Below are 17,611 nucleotides of genomic sequence, written 5' to 3' on the forward strand. Positions count from 1 at the left end.
CACGCAGTCCTTCTTCCTAAGGTGTTTCCTTAACAAGGACACAAAACTGAAAAGCTGCGCCTTCCCGTCACTGCCCCTTCCATCCCCCCACCACCATCGGAGGCAGGGATGTGAGCCCCGCCCAGCTGACTCTACTGACACCGACCGACCAGACTAAGACGTCCGCCCGGAACCCTCGAAGCGCGGTGGGTGGGTGGACGGAGGAGGCAAAAAGCGGGAGGGCGGACCCTCGGTCACGTGCCCCGAGCTGTTTTCCGCTTCCGTCACTTCCGGGTGCGACCGTCGCTTCTGTCCCGGTGGGCTCTGTACGCGTTCGGTGCTTCCTCACTGTACCTGACAGTCTGTACTACTGCCCCTTCCCTGTTCCCAGCGGGAGGGACATGAGTGTCCCTGGGCCGCCTCCCCTGGACGGGGTCCTGGCAGGGCCACCCGACGGCCTGGAGGCCGGGGGCCCGACGCCGGGTACGTGCTGTGGGGCGGGGCGGGCGGGACCCGAGTGGGTGGGTCTCCGGGCCGCCCCGCGGGAATAAGATGCTTTCGGCAGCTGCCGCCCCGAGGCTCTGTGCCCAGCGCTGAACTAGGGAACCTTGCCGGCTCTCCTGGCCAGAGGAGGAGGCAGGAAACGAGATCTGGGGGGAAGCGGGGTTTGGGGTGCTGTTGGTGGGGGTTGATGGTGAAGGCATTCTGAGTTTGTGTATTGACTCCAGCACACTGTTGGCTATTTGTTACACGTTAGTGGTTGAGGATGAATTTACCAGAAGGATGATTGGTTTGTAATTCAGAGAATTGATGTATCCAGTAATATTGCACACTCACTCATGAAATGATTATCTTGCGTTTTGACCTTACTGCGTCCTTCTTCCAGCAGTCTTTCTCAGCCCGAGTTCGAGGAGAGATTTAAACCCTAATGGTCTAGGGCATCTATTGAATGTAATGAATGACTTGCTCTGCATCCATAATGATACTATGTACTATCCTAGGGAGAATTGAGAAGGTAGTCACTCAAAGCAGTTTCTGTGTTCTGCGGTTCAGATGAGGAACCCTAGGTGAGAAAGGCTTCAGGACTTTGGATGTACCTTTACTTGTACTTCCTGTTCCAGAAATATAGGTGTTACCCCAAAATTGCGCTCTCAGCCCTTTCTTGGTGGTGCTTTTCCTCAGTGACCTCCCTCTCTTGACACCTTCCTAAGTTGCTTCTGTAAATATCACTTCCTTGTATGTAAGTGCAGGTTGGGTCTCTCTCTGCTTGCTCCTCCATCTGCTTGCTGGGTACTCTGACATGGTTATTTTGCACTAATCTCACACACAGCATGTACATAAATAAAAGTAGATGTCTGATCCTATTAATGGTGCCAAGTCACTATCACTTGAAACTTTGACATTACTCTTGTCTCTTTCCTCCCACTTGCCTCCTATCTCTGTTTAGTCCAGGGGATTCTACTGTACAATTTCCATCTCCTCTTTGCATTTTCACCTTTACAACAACAGTTGTAAGGCTAGTCCACCTCCAGTCTCTTATTCATTCCATCTATCCCACTGTCACGTCACTGCCCCAAGATAAAGCTCCCATCATGCCATTTCCTTGCTTGGAAACCTTAAATGGTTCCTTACTAAATTAAGGGCCAAACACATTATCTTCGCATTCAAGGGTCCTCATAGGCTGGCCACATGGTCTTAGAGCTCACTACTGCATATGTCTCATACTCCAGACATCCCAAACTAACCTCTCTTTCCAGAGCCATCCTATATTCCCACCTTTCCTCATGCTGCTTCCTTTACCCGTATTGCATCCCTTCCTCTCCTGCCTTAGAATTCTTACCCATTTGGAAATAGTAGCCCTCATAGGTTGCTGATGGAAGTGTAAATTGGTGACATCTCTTAGGAAAGCAGTTTTACAATGTCTATTTTTTTTTATAAATTTATTTTATTTACTTTTGGCTGCGTTGGGTCTTCGTTGCTGCACGCGGGCTTCTTCATTGCAGTGGCTTCTCTTGTTGCAGAGCACGGGCTCTAGGCATGCGGGCTAGTTGTGGCACATGGGCTCAGTAGTTGTGGCTCACGGGCTCTAGAGTGCAGGCTCAGTAGCTGTGGCGCACGGGCTTAGTTGCTCCATGGCATGTGGGATCCTCCCGGACCAGGGATGGAACCCGTGTCCCCTGCATTGGCAGGCAGATTCTTAACCACTTTGCCACCAGGGAAGTCCCTGCAGTGTCTATTAAAAATGCATAAACACCTTGTTCCATTAATCTATTTATAAGAATTTATTCTATAGAAACAGTGATATGAATATGCAAAGACAAGCAAGGAAGCTCACTGCAACATTGTTTGAAAAAGCAAAAAGTGGAATAGGTGTCTTATTTTCTTTCTTAGTCTACTCGGGCTGCTATAATAAAATAACATAGGCTGGTGGCTTAAACAACAGACATTTATTCCTTGAAGTTCTGGAGGCTGTGAAGCCCAAGGTCTAGGTGTGGGCAAAATATGTTCCTGGTTAGGACCATCTTCTGATCTTGCAGATGGCTGCCTCCCACTGTGTCCTCACATGGTGGAAGGAGAGAGTTCTGGTCTCTCTTCCTCTTCTTTTAAGGTCAATAATCCCATCATGGGGACCCTACACTCAGACCTCATCTAAACTTAATTATTTCCCAAAGACCCCCACCTCCAGATACCATTACATTGGAGGTTAGGGCTTCAACATGTGAATTTTGGGGGAAGGACACACTTTAGTTCATAACGATAGGGAACTGGTTAAACAAAATGTGGTAGAATTCTGTTAAAAAGAATGGAGTAGATTCATACATGTTGACCATATCTGAGATATATATTTATGAGAAAACTTGTAGAACAATATAAACAAGATTTCATTTGTGATAAAAACAGGGTTTAACCATGTGTATGCAAAGACAATTTCTTGAAGGCTATGTAAGAAACTCCAGAGTGACTCTCTGTGGAGTAAGGTAGTGAGGAGTATTTTTACTTTTCAGGTTATACCCCCTTCTTTTGTATTTTAAGTTTTTACAATGAGTAACAGTTAAAAAGAAAAAAGAAAGGAATGAATATTCTATCCATTCAAGCTTCAGCTCAAATGCCCACCACACCTCCTTTAGGAATTATTCCCTGATATCCCTGATGAAAGTGATTTCTCTAATCTATGGCACTTCTCACATTCTCTGATTCCCCTGTATTGAGCTTTTTCAGGGATGGGGACTTGCCTAATTTATTGTTGTAACCTCAAAAACTAGTACATAAAATGTATGTGCAGCAAATGTTTCTTGTCTCCCACAATAAAGTACCTTGAACTTAGTGAATAAATGTGTGTAAAAACATGAGAAACTTCAACTCTTCCAATAATTTAACCAGAAGACTGGGGCAGGGTAAGGGGGTTGGTGTGAGTTAAAATGTATATATAGTTTAAGGAAGGCGTATTGGTTGTTATTCCTTAAAGTTGAAATATCCTTATTTGGTTGTTTCTGTTTGTCTGTAATACTTATGTTTTCTATGTATATATATGTATATGTATATACATATGTATATACATGTATATGTATGTATACATATCTATGTATATATATATTTAAATATATATATTTTAAGTATATATATATATTTAAATTTATTTATTTTTAAAATTTATTTTTGTCTGTGTCACGTCTTCGTTGCTGTGTGTGGGCTTTCTCTAGTTGCGGTGAGCAGGGGCTACTGTTTGTTGCACGGCGCGGGCTTCTCATTGCGGTAGCTTTTCTTTGTTGCGGCGCATGGGCCCTAGGCGTGTGGGCTCAGTAGTTGTGGCTTGCGGGCTCCAGAGCACAGGTTCAGTAGTTGTGGTGCCTGGGCTTAGTTGCTCCGCGGCATGTGGGATCTTCTCAGACCAGGGCTCGAACCTGTGTCCCCTACATTGGTGGATTCTTAACCACTGCGCCGCCAGGGAAACCCTTCTATATTTTTTATTTTTTTATTTTTATTTTATTTTTATTTTTATTTTTTTGCGGTATGCGGGCCTCTCACTGCTGTGGCCTCTCCTGTTGCAGAGCACAGGCTCCGGACGCGCAGGCTCAGCGGCCATGGCTCACGGGTCCAGCCGCTCCGCGGCATGTGGGATCTTTCTGGACTGGGGCACGAACCCGGCAGGCGGACTCTCAACCACTGCGCCACCAAGGAAGCCCCCTTATATATTTTTTAAAGAGAGTTGCTGCTGTTTGCACTATTATTGTAATCAAGCCTTTAGCAATGACATTAATCATAATAATATAATATATATAACATTAATGATATATTTTATTCACTTCCCAGCTGATGAAACATCAATGGCAATATCTGTAAATGCTTCACTTTTCCCACTATATTTTTATTTCACTTGTGGAGTGCTTCAGTTTCTAGTTAGCTCTTACTTGTTTGAATATTGCCTTGCAATCTAGAGAATTCCAAAGTTTGTTCATATGTTTCTCAGGATCCAAATAAAAACCATGCTAATTTATTTTGATCTCTAAAAGCTAATTTTGAATATGACAGCATGTTGTTTTCCTCAATCTTGCCAAAATTTAAATCTGTGGTAAAAACTATACTTGGAAATGAGCTATAAGCAATGTATTGTGATGAACGTATTTTGTATAATGATCTAATTTGATGTTATGGATTATTACCAGATTATGATTAAAGAGGTGTTTCAGAGTTTAATATTAGTTTAAAAATGCTTTTGGAGTACCATTTTAGTAATGTGGCCATTTCACTTTTTTTGTTTTTAATTCTAAACCAGTGATTCTAAAATCTTACAAATCATTCATTGAACCCTGTTTAGAAATTGTTTTGTACTTTTCTCGGTAGGAGTAGTGATAGATGGGTATTCATGTTAGACATTTTTGAATGCCTGGTACAATGCTTACACTGTTATTATTCAAAGGAAAGGTAGGAATAAAATAGTTCCTGGCATCAAATCTAAATTTACACAGAAGACAACTATTATACACTATTTTCTATGGTAAATTAAGGTTCTGAATTTCAAGAGAGGAGAAATTCTTAGAAAATTTCTTTCCTGCTAACAAATGACAAAACAACCCTCCCTTTACATGTAACTATCAAGCTCTATGCAAAATAAATGTTGACTCATATTACTTCCATAGAATTGAAAAAAAATATTTTTAGGTATTGCATTTATTTAAAAAAATTTTAAGTTTTTTTTTTAATGTGGACCATTTTTTTAAAGTCTGTATTGAATTTATTACAATATTGCTTCTGTTTTACCTTTTGGTTTTTTTGGCCGGGAGGCATGTGGGATCTTAGCTCCTTGACCAGGGATCAAACCTGCACCTCCTGCACTGGAAGGTGAAGTCTTAACCACTGGACTGCCAGGGAAGTCCCTGCATTTAAAAAATATATAATCTCTAGGGGCTTCCCTGGTGGTGCAGTGGTTACAAGTCTGCCTGACAATGCAGGGGACACGGGTTTGAGCCCTGGTCCGGGAAGATCCCACATGCTGCGGAGCAACTAGGCCCCTGCGCCACAGCTACTGAGCCTGCACTCTGGAGCCTACGAGCCACAATGACTGAAGCCCGTGAGCCTGGATCCCGTGCTCTGCAGCGGGAGAGGCCACCGTAGTGAGAGGCCTGTGCAACACAATGAAGAGTAGCCCCCATTTACCGCAACTAAATAAAGCCCACGCACAGCAACAAAGACTTAACATACCCCAAAATAAATAAATTAATTAAAAAAAAATTCTGCAAGCTTTTGGAAAGAAGAATTTCTTGCTTCCATTCAGTAACTGTTCCTTCCTTTTAGGCCTCAGACTCCTTTAATAATTCATCGAAAACTCTAAATCTCCTTCCCTGAAAAATACATACACATATGGAATTTTGCGTGTGTTAATGTTCTTTTCAGCTAGACTTTACCTTGTACTAGTAGCTTTAAAATATTTTTTGAGTGCTCATAACTTGATTTTTAGAGGATGCTCAGGAAGTAAAAGTTAAAAAAAAAAAGGATACCTATAGTATCCTGTGTGTGTGCTCTGAACTCCACTGCCAGCCTCCTTTCCTCCCTCCCTGCTACTTTCTTACCCCTATGTCAGTTTAAAAGCTTCCTAAACTTGATTTTTTGCTTGGGGACAGGTTTAAGTGACACTTCTCCAGATGAAGGGTTAATAGAGGACTTGACCATAGAAGACAAAGCTGTGGAGCAACTGGCAGAAGGCTTGCTTTCTCACTACTTGCCAGATCTGCAGAGATCAAAACAAGCTCTCCAGGAACTCACGTGAGCTGAAAAAAAAAAAACATAGATGCACTCATTTCTTCTCTGGCATAGTCATAATTTACTGTATAAGTAAAGTATATACTGTATTAGGGATAATATTTTGTAACATTTAATACAATGGAGTATTTCTGTGTCTTTTGTGTTAGCAAATGGGAGTGGAGTAATCTAAATTACATAGTATACATGTAATTTAGATTACACAGTAATCTAAATGTAAAAGGTGAAGTGAATGCTCCTAGAGTGTTTGGTATCTTCTGAGAAGTACCCCTAAATCTTATCTAGACTCTTTGATTAGTTTTGGTGTCTCTCCACTATTTTAGGAAAGAATCGCCTCTTGGGGATGTTGCAAATGGGTATACACCTGTTTCTGAGTAGAGCTGCAAAATTGCCTCTGTAAGAGTCACGTTTGTTTTCAATTGCTGGTTCACATGAGTTGCCAGAAATCCCTAATTATCTTTTTTGGAGATGACCCATTTCATTCTTAGTTTATAACTCTACTAGCTAAATAAAGGATTGGAGAATAAGAGAGAAACAGGATAAGGAAGAATGGAATCCATAAAGTGTAATCAATATGCAAAAATATACACTCGGATTTTATCAGCTGTCACCCAGAAACAGCAGCCTGAGCTGCTTCTTCCTCTTGGGTCAGGACCTCTCTGGATTGCCCAAGCTGGCCTATTATTTCTTTTTTGTGGTGGTCACCTTTAAACTGGCTATGAACCACTGCTGCTCTAAGACTTACTCTTTGAAAACTGGTCTCAGAGGCCTTTATTAGGGCAAAAGGAGAGGAATAATCAACAACTATGTCTGTTTTTTAAATATTAGTAACTAATGTTATAATCCTTGGGTTTGAAGATGATAAATGAATATAAAAGTGGTACTGTGTTCTACTACATGTAGTACCCTACTGTAGTTACGGAAGCTGGTAACATTCTTAGTTTTCTGCTAGTTCCAAGTAAGATTATTTTTATTCCCCAGTGTGTGGTATATCTTGTATTTTAACACCAGCCAATCCTTGTGGCAGAAAAGTCAAAGATTTTGTGGGTGAGTTTGGATGATATATGATAGACTGAAGGAAGGTAAGAAACTCTGCAAACAAAACATATCTGGTAACACTTTATTTATAGGAAGTTAGGAATCAAGGTTTAATTGGAAAGTTTAATTGATGAAGACATTGGCTAAAATTTAGTGTTTCAATAACCCCATTTATCTTCCTAGGCGTCTAGACAGTGATGATGATGATGATAGTAAAATCAGCTACTGTTTATAACAGTTGAATATGATGAATAAGCAGTTACTAAACTTCTTGAGTGTTAAGGAAAGATAAGCAAACTTCAGAGAAAGAACAAAGAGAAATATATGGGTCTAGTAAAGAGCTTTCTACACTGTCTCATTGATCAGTGTATCTGTTCTTTCACCAATATCCTGCTGTCTTGATTTCTGTAGTTTCTGTAAGTCTTGAAATTTGGTAATGTACGTCTTCCAACTTTGTTCTTCTTCAGTGTGTCTTAGTTATTATAGGTCTTTGCCTTTCCATGTGAATTTTAAAGTCAGTTTGTTGATATCTACAAAATAACTTTCTGGGATTTAAATTGAGATTGTATTGAACCTATAGATCAAGTTGGGAAGAATTGATATCTTAGCACTATGGAGTTTTTTATTCCATGTACTCGGAATATCTCTTCATTACTTAGATATCTCTTATTTCTTTCATTAGAGTTTAATAGTTTTTGCATATAGATCCTATACATATTTTGTTAGGTTTATACCAGATTATTTCACCTGATGGGTTATTGTAAATGGTATTCTTTAAAATTCTGATTGTTCATTGCTGGTATATAGGAAAGCAACTGACTTTTGTATATTAACCTTGTATCCTGAAACTTTGTTATATTCACATATTCGTTCCTGGGTTTTTGTTGTTGATTCTTTGGGGTTTTCCACATAGGCAATCATGTTATCTGTGAACAAAGACAATTTTACTTCTTCCTTTCTAATCTGTATACCTTTTATTTCCTTTTCTTGTCTCATTGCATTAGCTAGGACTTCCAGTAAAATGTTGAATAGGAGTAGTAAGAGTGGACATCCTTTCCTTGCTCCAGATCTTTAGGAGGAAAGCATCTAGTTTCTTACCACAAGTGCAATATTAGCTGTATGGGTTTTTTTAAAGATATTCTTTATCAAGTTGGGGAAGTTCCTCTCTTCTCCTAGTTTGATTAGAGTGTTTTTAATCATGAATGGTGTTGGACTTCGTCAAATGCTTTTTCTTCATCCGCTGATAAGACCATATGATTTTTCTTCTTTAACCAGTTGATGTGGGTTACATTGATTGATTTTCAAACATTGAACCAGCTTTGCATACATGGAGTAAATCCCACTTGGTTGTGGTGTATAATTCTTTTTATACATTGTTGGATTTGATTTGTTGATATTGAGGAGTTTTGCATCTATGTTCTTAAAAGATAATGATCTATAGTTTTCCTTCTTGTAATGTCTTTTTTAAAAAAAATAATAAATTTATTTATTTATTTTTGGCTGCGTTGGGTCTTCGTTGATGCTCACGGGCTTTCTCTCCTTGCAGTGAGCAGGGGCTGCTCTTTGTTGTGGTGTGTGGGCTTCTCCTTGTGGTGGCTTTTCTTTGTTGTGGAGCATGGGTTCTAGGTGCGCAGGCTTCAGTAGTTGTGGCTCGTGGGCTCTAGAGCGCAGGCTCAGTAGTTGTGGCGCATGGGCCCAGTTGCTCCGTGGCATGTGGGATCTTCCCGGACAAGAGCTCAAACCCGTGTCCCATGCATTGGCAGGTGGATTCTTAACCACTGTGCCACCAGGGAGGTCCCTCTTATAATGTCTTTATCTGGTTTTGATTTTAGGATAATGCTGGCCTCATAGAATGAATTAGGAAGTACTTCCTTTACTTCTGTTTTCTGAAAGAGATTGTGGAGAATTGGTATAATTTCTTCCTTAAATGTTTGGTAGAAATCGTCATGAAGCCATCTGTTCCTGGTACTTTGATTTCTGGAAGGTTACTACTTATAGATATAGGCCTACTTAGATTATCTGTTTCTCCTTGTGTGAGTTTTGGTAGTTTGTGTCTTTCAAGGAGTTAGTCATTTCCATCTAAGTTATCAAATTGGTGAGCATAGAGCTACCTGTAGTATTCCTTTATTATCCTTTTAATGTCCATGGGATAAGTAGTGATGACCCCTCTTCCATAAATTATGTTAGTAGTTTGTATCTCCTCTCTCTTTTTCTTTGTTAGTCTAGCTAGAAGTTTATCAGTTTTATCAATATTTTGGAAGAACCAACTTTTGGTTTTGTTTATTTTTTATTGTTTTCCAGTTGTAACAGTTTGTTTTTGCTGTCCTGCTTGTCTTGGATCATTGGCTTGCTGGGTTCTCCTCTCATCCATTCTGGTTTCACCTTCTGTGGTCTCCAGTCAGAGCTGAAGGGACACTTATGACCTGTAGGATATGCCATACTCAGTGCTAGATGGTGGGGATGTTTTAACTGCCCTTCAGTCTCTTCATTGCTATTTCTTTTTTTCATTGTTGTTCTCTGTTTAGCATACTTCTGCAAGCACATCATGTCATATTTTTCTTTGTCTGTAGTATTCTTTAAAATATTTAATTAAGTGACCGCCCCCCCCCCCCCCGCAGTGTCACTTATTCCTGTGATCCTAGCATTGGTTGATCTGGAGAAGAATATCAGAGAAGTTGGCTTCTCTTCCTCAATAGCAAGTTTTGAATCAGATTTTATTGAGGAGTCTTAGAAATTACTTGGTCTGACCTTCTTATTTTGTAAATGAAATTTAGGTCCAGAGAAACTAAATTTCCAAGATCACACCAACTGATTATTATCTCTTGATACTGCATTTTTTTCCAACTCTAATCTAAAAAGTCACTGCTCCTCTTCCTTTATGATGATGTTACAATTTTAATATATATAAAACATCAAGTTTCTTGGGCAAGATAGTATAAAAAAAACTTTTTGGGGGATAATACAGAGAGTTGTTAGGAATAAGTAATAAAATAATTTTAAATGGTTTGATGTTATTCAAATCTGAAATTGAGGCAAGAATAAAAGACGTATTTAATTATCAGAATATTGGAATATTATTTTGGCTTTGGAATATTATTTTGAAAAAGATTATGATAAACTAAATAAGCCTTGGAGAGTCAATAAATTTCCAACTTAATTTCTACTTTTAACATTAACCAAGATGAATGTGGTTGCTTTTAATGAACCATCACTTAAAGTATGTGAAGTTTATTTTGGCTGTGTGCTTTTGTTTCAGACAGAACCAAGTTGTATTATTAGACACACTGGAACAAGAGATTTCAAAATTTAAAGAATGTCATTCTATGTTGGATATTAATGCTTTGGTAAGTATGATTTAGTTGACATAGCTTAATGACATCTTATTTTAGAAATAGCTAGGTTTATCCTCCCAACTTTGTACTTATGTATGTTTGAGATACTTACGTATGTTTTCCTCTAATTTTTAAAGTTTAGAATTTGTTGTTTAACAGGAAACCTTGATTTACTTTATTAGCCCTTCTATTGTCTTGAATTATTAGCTTTCAAATGTTTAACTTGTGATAGGAAATTGAACTTATATATGAAAGTCTGGAATAGATCTGCTCATAATTAAAGACTAATAAAAGAGAAGTAAAAGTAAGGAACTTTGGAGGTACTATTTTTCCCCTTAAGGAAAGCACATCTCTCTTTATCAAGTACATGGTTTTTAAAATTAGCATTTATTTAATTGTATGGCATTTTCATAATGTCATAACAAATTAACACTGAAATAGACTGTTTGAGGGTCCTTTGCGTCCCCTTTATATCTTTCAATTTAAGTGACAGTAGTTGAATTTCATCAGAAACTTTATAGCTTTTTGATGAGAGGAACTAATACTCTTTATTTTAGGAAATGGAGAATTAACAGAAATAAGGAACTTGTAGCTACCTTTCTCTTTACCCGGAACATTAGAAATAGCTTGGTTTGCGTGATTTTGTGGACTTTCATATATACGTCAAAGAATGGACTTTTCATTGGAAAAATGTGGCTTATTAATGTTTTCCTTTTATAACAATCAGAAACCAAGTCCACCTTCTCTAGTATTAGGCAGAGGCCTGTGGTAGTAAATACAAAGTCTTCTACTCAGTAGTTCTTGATTTGTGAAGGAGGTGGCCTTTGTCTTCTCCATTGAGTTCATGTTGCAGCAGAGCTACATATTTGTTGAATGAATGAACCAAGCATATGTAATACTGTCGCTTCCATCTGAAAGGGCAGAAACTAAGTCTTGCTCTTTTTCCTTCTCTCAGCCCATGAGTGGTGTTTTTTTAATTGTTGTTTTTTGTTTTTTTAATTTTATTTTTGGCTGTGTTGGGTCTTTGTTCCTGTGCGTGGGCTTTCTCTAGTTGCGGCAAGCCGGGGCTACTCTTCATTGCGGTGTGCAGGCTTCTCATTGCAGTGGCTCCTCTTGTTGCAGAGCATGGGCTCTAGGCGCACGGGCTTCACTAGTTGCAGCACTCAGGCTCAGTAGTTTTGGCTTGCGGGCTCTAGAGCACAAGCTCAATAGTTGTGGCGCATGGGCTTAGTTGCTCCACGGCATGTGGGATCTTCCCGGACCAGGGCTCGAACCCATGTCCCCTGCATTGTCAGGCGGATTCTTAACCACTGTGCCACCAGGGAAGTCACCCAAGAGTGGTTTTGATTGTCATTCAGGAGCTGAAAAATAGAAGCCCAGAGAGAGAGAAAGAGGGTCTGTAAGCTCTAGAGCTCATCAGACTCTGACTTTACTTATAGCTACACTAAGGCTGCTAATCTCTCTACTGGCACTTCTTTCCTTTTTTTTACCTGATCTTCTCTTTCTGTTACCTTCCTTCCTAAGAATGAGGTGTTTCTTTTTCCTTCTCTCTCATCTCTGGCTGAGATGGAAAGTCTATACTTATCACTCCTTGGGAAGAAAAATGTCCTTACAGAGATTGTTGTCCTTGGTCTGACTTCAGAAGCCCAAAGAATATGATCGGACTTGTCCACAGCCTTCTCAGGGCTCTCTGGCCACAGCTTGGTTTTTCCTGATGGGCAGACACTTCACTTAAACTGTCCTGTGTACCCTGGCTCAGTCTCTCCCTTGTAAAGGCAGTAGAGAGTGTTTTACTTTTCTTAAATGAAACTGATAGCATTGTTGGATAGTCTTACTAAAATTTTAGAATTATATTGCGTGGTTTTTTTTTTGAATTTTATTTTATTTATTTTTTTATACAGCAGGTTCTTATTAGTTATCTGTTTTATACATATCAGTGTATATATGTCAGTCCCAATCTCCCAATTATATTGCATGTTTTTAAGGCAAAATGTTATCTGTACAGAATATAAATGTCTATTTTATGTTTAGTAACTTTTAATCAATCTGAACTGAATCAAGTATTCTCAAAAGCCTACTAGTGGTTTAAATTAAATTTGAATCTTGGAATTAAAATATGGAGATAATTAGATCTTCAAAAATTTTGACAAATTTAGGCAGAATGAACTGTAATTTAGGTATTGATTTATTTATCCATTTTGATATTTCAGTCTGTTTTAAATTGACTTTTAAATTTACTTTTCCATCTTAAGTTCACTGAAGCTAAACACTATCATGCCAAGTTGGTGAATATAAGAAAGGAGATGCTGATGCTTCATGAAAAGACATCAAAGTTAAAAGTGAGTTGAAAATTCTTTCACAGTCTTTATAGAAGTAGAGGTTTAATTGTCTGTTTTTCTTCAGTATTCATTTTCTGACTTCTTATATATTCATATACAATAGGATACTTAATTCATGGTACATTGTTTTCTTTTAAAACACATTCTTGGGCTTCCCTGGTGGCGCAGTAGTTGAGAGTCCGCCTGCCGATGCAGGGGACACGGGTTTGTGCCCCGGTCCGGGAAGATCCCACATGCGCGGAGCGGCTGGGCCCATGAGCCATGGCTGCTGAGCCTGCGCATCCGGAGCCTGTGCTCCGCAACGGGAGAGGCCACAACGGTGAGAGGCCCGCATACCGCAAAAAAACACAAAAAAACAAAAACACATTCTTATTAACCCCACTCTGGGCTTTTCTACTAATAGCTGGGCTGGTGGGCTCACATTCTCTGAATATGTCACTGTATTTCTCATTTAATAATAAGAGTTTTGAGTAACAGAATTTTTTTATCAAGGAGACCTTAAATTTCCCAGAACATTTAAAAATTGTGAATCACTATATTGTACACCTGTAACTTATACTATACAGCAACTATACTTCAATAAAAAAAAGTTACCCTGAACGAATTTAAAAGTTAAACATGAAATTTATTATTATTTATTGATTACCTTAAATCAAAGCACTATTACTTAAAATTTTTTATTTTTAATTTAATATTTAAAGGTTACTTTCCAGTTACAGTTATTACAAAATACTGGCTATATTCCCCATGTTGTACAATACATCCTTGAGTCTGTCTTACACCCAGTAGTTTGAACCTCCCACTCCCCCACCCCTATATTGTACTCCCCCATAAACCACTAGTTTGTTCTCTAAAACCACTACTACTTTTAAATTAGGCCATAACCTATAAGCCTTTTGCTCTCTTGGTTTTTAATTTTTTTTGACTTAGAAAAGAGCACTTAAACTGCAGCAGAAGAGGCAAAAAGAAGAGTTGGAAAGGGAGCAGCAACGGGAGAAGGAATTTGAAAGAGAAAAGCAGTTAACTGCCAAACCAGCTAAAAGGATGTGAGAAGTTGGATGTTTGTGTCCTTCCTTCCCCTGTTCATGTTCTGGATTTAAGATGACCCAGTGTAGACTGAAGTTAAGGTAGTGCCTTATACCATTGTGTTATGTTTTGAAATCCTTTTCCCATGAGTGCTGTCTCTCTATCTTCATTTCAGCCATTCAAGAAGCTTTTTTTCCTAAGTAGAAGACATAATATCACTTGGTTTGGATATTTTATATGTAATTTTTCAACTTTGTTTTGCTTTTTAAAATTCATTATTTTGGCCTTAAGTCACTTATAAACTGGAAAATGGTTTAATAGTCTAGACTATAAGTGGTTAAAAATTAGTATGGATTGTTTAGCTTCTTAATAAGTGTGGATTTAAAAGTTTCAGTTTCTCATTTTATGAAATTAATTGCCTTTCTGGCAATACAGCGCTGGGTTTTGGCAGTTGCCTTTTCATTGTTTGGTTGAGAAGAATTGCCAGCTGTTTAATCTCATATGCCACTGGAAAAGAGGTGGTATAAGCCTTTGTGAAGAACATGATAGAAAAGTGTGTACACAGGAAATAGTAGCATCTTAGACATAGGATAGGTGAGCAAGATGCCGTGTAGATTCCACTAACCATATACTATATCTGCTTCCTAGCTTTGTTGTTGCTGTTTTTTCCTTATGCTGCTTCTGGGTTCAAAGTAGATTATATCTATTCCTAAAGTTTGGCGGGGGTGATGTAGCTTTCACACACTCAAATGTGTTTAAATATTTATAATTCTTAGTAACAGTCATCACACACTGTGAGATACAGTTGTCAAGCTGATAAGCTAATGAACCCGGCTTTCCAAGTGGAAAGTCTTACTGCTAGCTCTAGCTATCCTCTGATTTGCTGTGTGGTCTTAACATGTGGTTACTTTTTCTGTGCTTTAAAAAAAAAATTCTTAAGGTAGAATGATACATACCAACTACCCATTTTATAGATAATGACAAGAATGGTGGAAAATTAGTAAATAGCTTCTTCACAAAAGAGGCAGCATGATACCTTTAGTGTTTTCTAGATCCCCCTCCCCCATTATTACATGTAGAAATTTATTATGTGAGGGAAATATTATGAAGTTTCATTGTTTTAAATTGAGAGTGTATTATTCACTGTTTTAGTATTACTTAATATCCATGATGTCCAATCTCTTACATAGAGACTGTACAGATTAGATTACAGATTATGATTAGAATGTGTATCTTTTATAATCTACGTTACATGTGGTAAGCTGGAATCACTCACTACCTCTGATCACGTATCAGGCTAACCAATGATGGAGAAGGCATTAGATTTACGTCGAGTGCTAAGAACTGGTCTGTTTAAAGGTTTAAAAAATTTGTTTGAAAACCTCTCCCTTCTTTAGTGAGTGAATTATTATCTCACAATTCTCTTGGTTTTGACCTTATGTTTAAGGGTATAAATATATTTTATTTTTAAAGGCTATGTGTTGCCCTCAAACACTGGCTAAAACTCCTAGGGCAGGATCATTAGCACTGGCAGAACAGTGTCACCTAAACTGCTGAATGTACTCATTGATAACCTGACAAAGGCTGTGCATTGTTTCTTAGAGTGATTTGTGGTGGCCAACTGCAATGATTGTTTAAAATGCTGGTTCCTGGACACCACTCTCAATCTATTGAAGCAGATCTGTTTGTTTTTCTCTTTTTTTCCTTTTTAAAAAATTTCCTCAAGTGATTCTGATGTACCTTATAAGTTGAGAACCGCTGGTCTAGTCAGAGGTTTCCACACTGGGCTGCATATTAGCACCTGGAAACTTTAAAAAAATATACTCTTGAAGATTTTTACTCATTAGTTCTTAGGTAGGGCCCATGCACATTTTAAAGAGCCCCCCAGATAAGTCCAATGCAAGGAACCACTGGTCTAGACTTTCTAGTGATTTATATTTATAAGGAGTGAAATAGTTTGAAAGCTACCCAGTAACTCTTGGGATTAATCTTATTAAATAAATTCTTAAACTGCTGCTTTTGATATAAAGTCAGATTTAAGACTGAAATAAATAGCAGGCCGGAAATAGGTATAGAATTCTGGTTAATTGAACTTTTGTGACCTATATTTAAATAAATCATGTTTATTGACTGAATGGCAAGGCACATGTACTTTTAGAAATGTATTACTTACATTTTGAAGATTTTTTAAAATGTCAAGAATATATATTAGGATTCACTATTTTTAGGTCAATTGTAAATCAGAAGTACTGTTACTTTGGTAATTAAAATCTAAAACTTTAGCTGTATCTCAGTAGCGTACAAACATATCTTACTGACTAAAACTGAACAGAACCCTTATAATTAGTCTTGCTGTATTTTTGCACAAAATTATGAATTGGTACTTGAGTTGAAAAAAATTGCCTATGGTGTTTTAGTTGAAAAAAATTGCCTTTGTTTTGAAACTATATCATATATGTACTGAACTAAAGTGATGGGAGTTAATTTTGTATTTACTTTGTAGGAGGTATCATGTAAATATGCAGACGTTGAATGTAGTATGGATTGTGTCCGCAGTGAATTTTTGGGTGGATACAGTTTATAAATATGCCAATTATATACCCTCATATACTTGTCTGATTTTGAGCTTGTAAAATGAGGACTCCTTTTTACACATTTAATAAAGAAAAGAAAGGTCTATGAATTATCCAATATCATTTATCAAGCACTGGTGTGCACACAGCACTGTACACTTCCCTTTATGTACTTTATTTCAGACATTCCTTTCCTTTGCTTTCCTCTCCTGTCATCTTCCTCTTAATGTTCTCTGTAGGTTGTGTCACAAAATGACTGGTCGGCTCATGAAATCCTTTTCGGAAAGGTGATTGAAAGTGTTACGAAAAGATTCTACCAATAACCCAACTTCATAAAGTTCTTCACTATTTGAGAATAAGAATAACAGCTACTACTTTTGTTTTTTTAATTTATTTTTATTTTATTTATTTTTGGCTGCGTTAGGTCTTTGTTACTACGCACGGGCTTTTGTCTAGTTGTGGCGAGCAGGGGCTACTCTTTGTTGCGGTGCTTGGGCTTCTCACGTTGCGGAGCACGGGCTCTAGGCACACGGGCTTCAGTAGTTGTGGTTCCCGGGCTCTAGAGCGCAGGCTCAGTAGCTGTGGCGCATGGGCCCAGATGCTCTGCAGCATGTGGAATCTTCCCGGACCAGGGCTCAAACTCGTGTCCCCTGCATAGGCAGACGGATTCTTACCCACTGCGCCACCGGGGAAGTCCCTAAAGCAATGATTCTTAATCATTAAACCTTCAGACCTCACTGTGCACATATTTTTAAAAGTTACTTAGTTTCTAGGTTTTCCTTTTGGATCAGGATAGTTCCTACTTTACATATTTGTTCAGATGTTATGCTTGTACAGATGAATCAGATATTTAAGATTTGTTCTACTGATAGCTTATTCACACTGTTTTAGCTCTGCTTGCATGTATGAGGCCAGGTGCCATCTAGTCTTCAGGTTAACATTTGGGTGAAACTAGGTTTATTTTCATAGCCATTAAGAGAGTGAAGGGGAGTAGTCAAGGGAGATGGTTCTAATGACTAGTTTAAAAAGCACTTAAAGCAGAAATTCCAAAGAAATACAATGTGAA

At 38.3% G+C, this 17,611-nt stretch overlaps 1 protein-coding gene across 1 annotated transcript; it reads left to right on the plus strand.

Annotated features, from left to right (window-relative positions):
• Positions 1 to 300: 300 nt before the first annotated feature.
• BLOC1S6 (biogenesis of lysosomal organelles complex 1 subunit 6) lies at positions 301 to 16,753 on the plus strand. Its single transcript, XM_082841063.1, has 5 exons — positions 301 to 462; positions 6,099 to 6,240; positions 10,532 to 10,619; positions 12,860 to 12,946; positions 13,877 to 16,753. The coding sequence occupies exons 1-5, from the start codon at positions 381 to 383 to the stop codon at positions 13,994 to 13,996; spliced, it is 519 nt and encodes a 172-aa protein (XP_082697189.1). The 5' UTR covers positions 301 to 380; the 3' UTR covers positions 13,997 to 16,753.
• The last annotated feature ends 858 nt before the right edge of the window (positions 16,754 to 17,611 follow it).

This window comes from Leucopleurus acutus (genome assembly GCF_964270905.1).
Source record: "Leucopleurus acutus genome assembly, chromosome: 1".
In the NCBI taxonomy this organism is placed as follows: Eukaryota; Metazoa; Chordata; class Mammalia; order Artiodactyla; family Delphinidae; genus Leucopleurus; species Leucopleurus acutus.

Bases quoted from the DNA above. Each gene is read 5' to 3' on its own strand.
- BLOC1S6 (XM_082841063.1), top strand. From the start codon at position 381: ATGAGTGTCCCTGGGCCGCCTCCCCTGGACGGGGTCCTGGCAGGGCCA. The intron at 10,620-12,859 runs GTAAGTATGATT...TTCCATCTTAAG, and splicing joins TGTTGGATATTAATGCTTTG to TTCACTGAAGCTAAACACTA. The intron at 12,947-13,876 runs GTGAGTTGAAAA...TTTTTGACTTAG, and splicing joins AAAAGACATCAAAGTTAAAA to AAAAGAGCACTTAAACTGCA.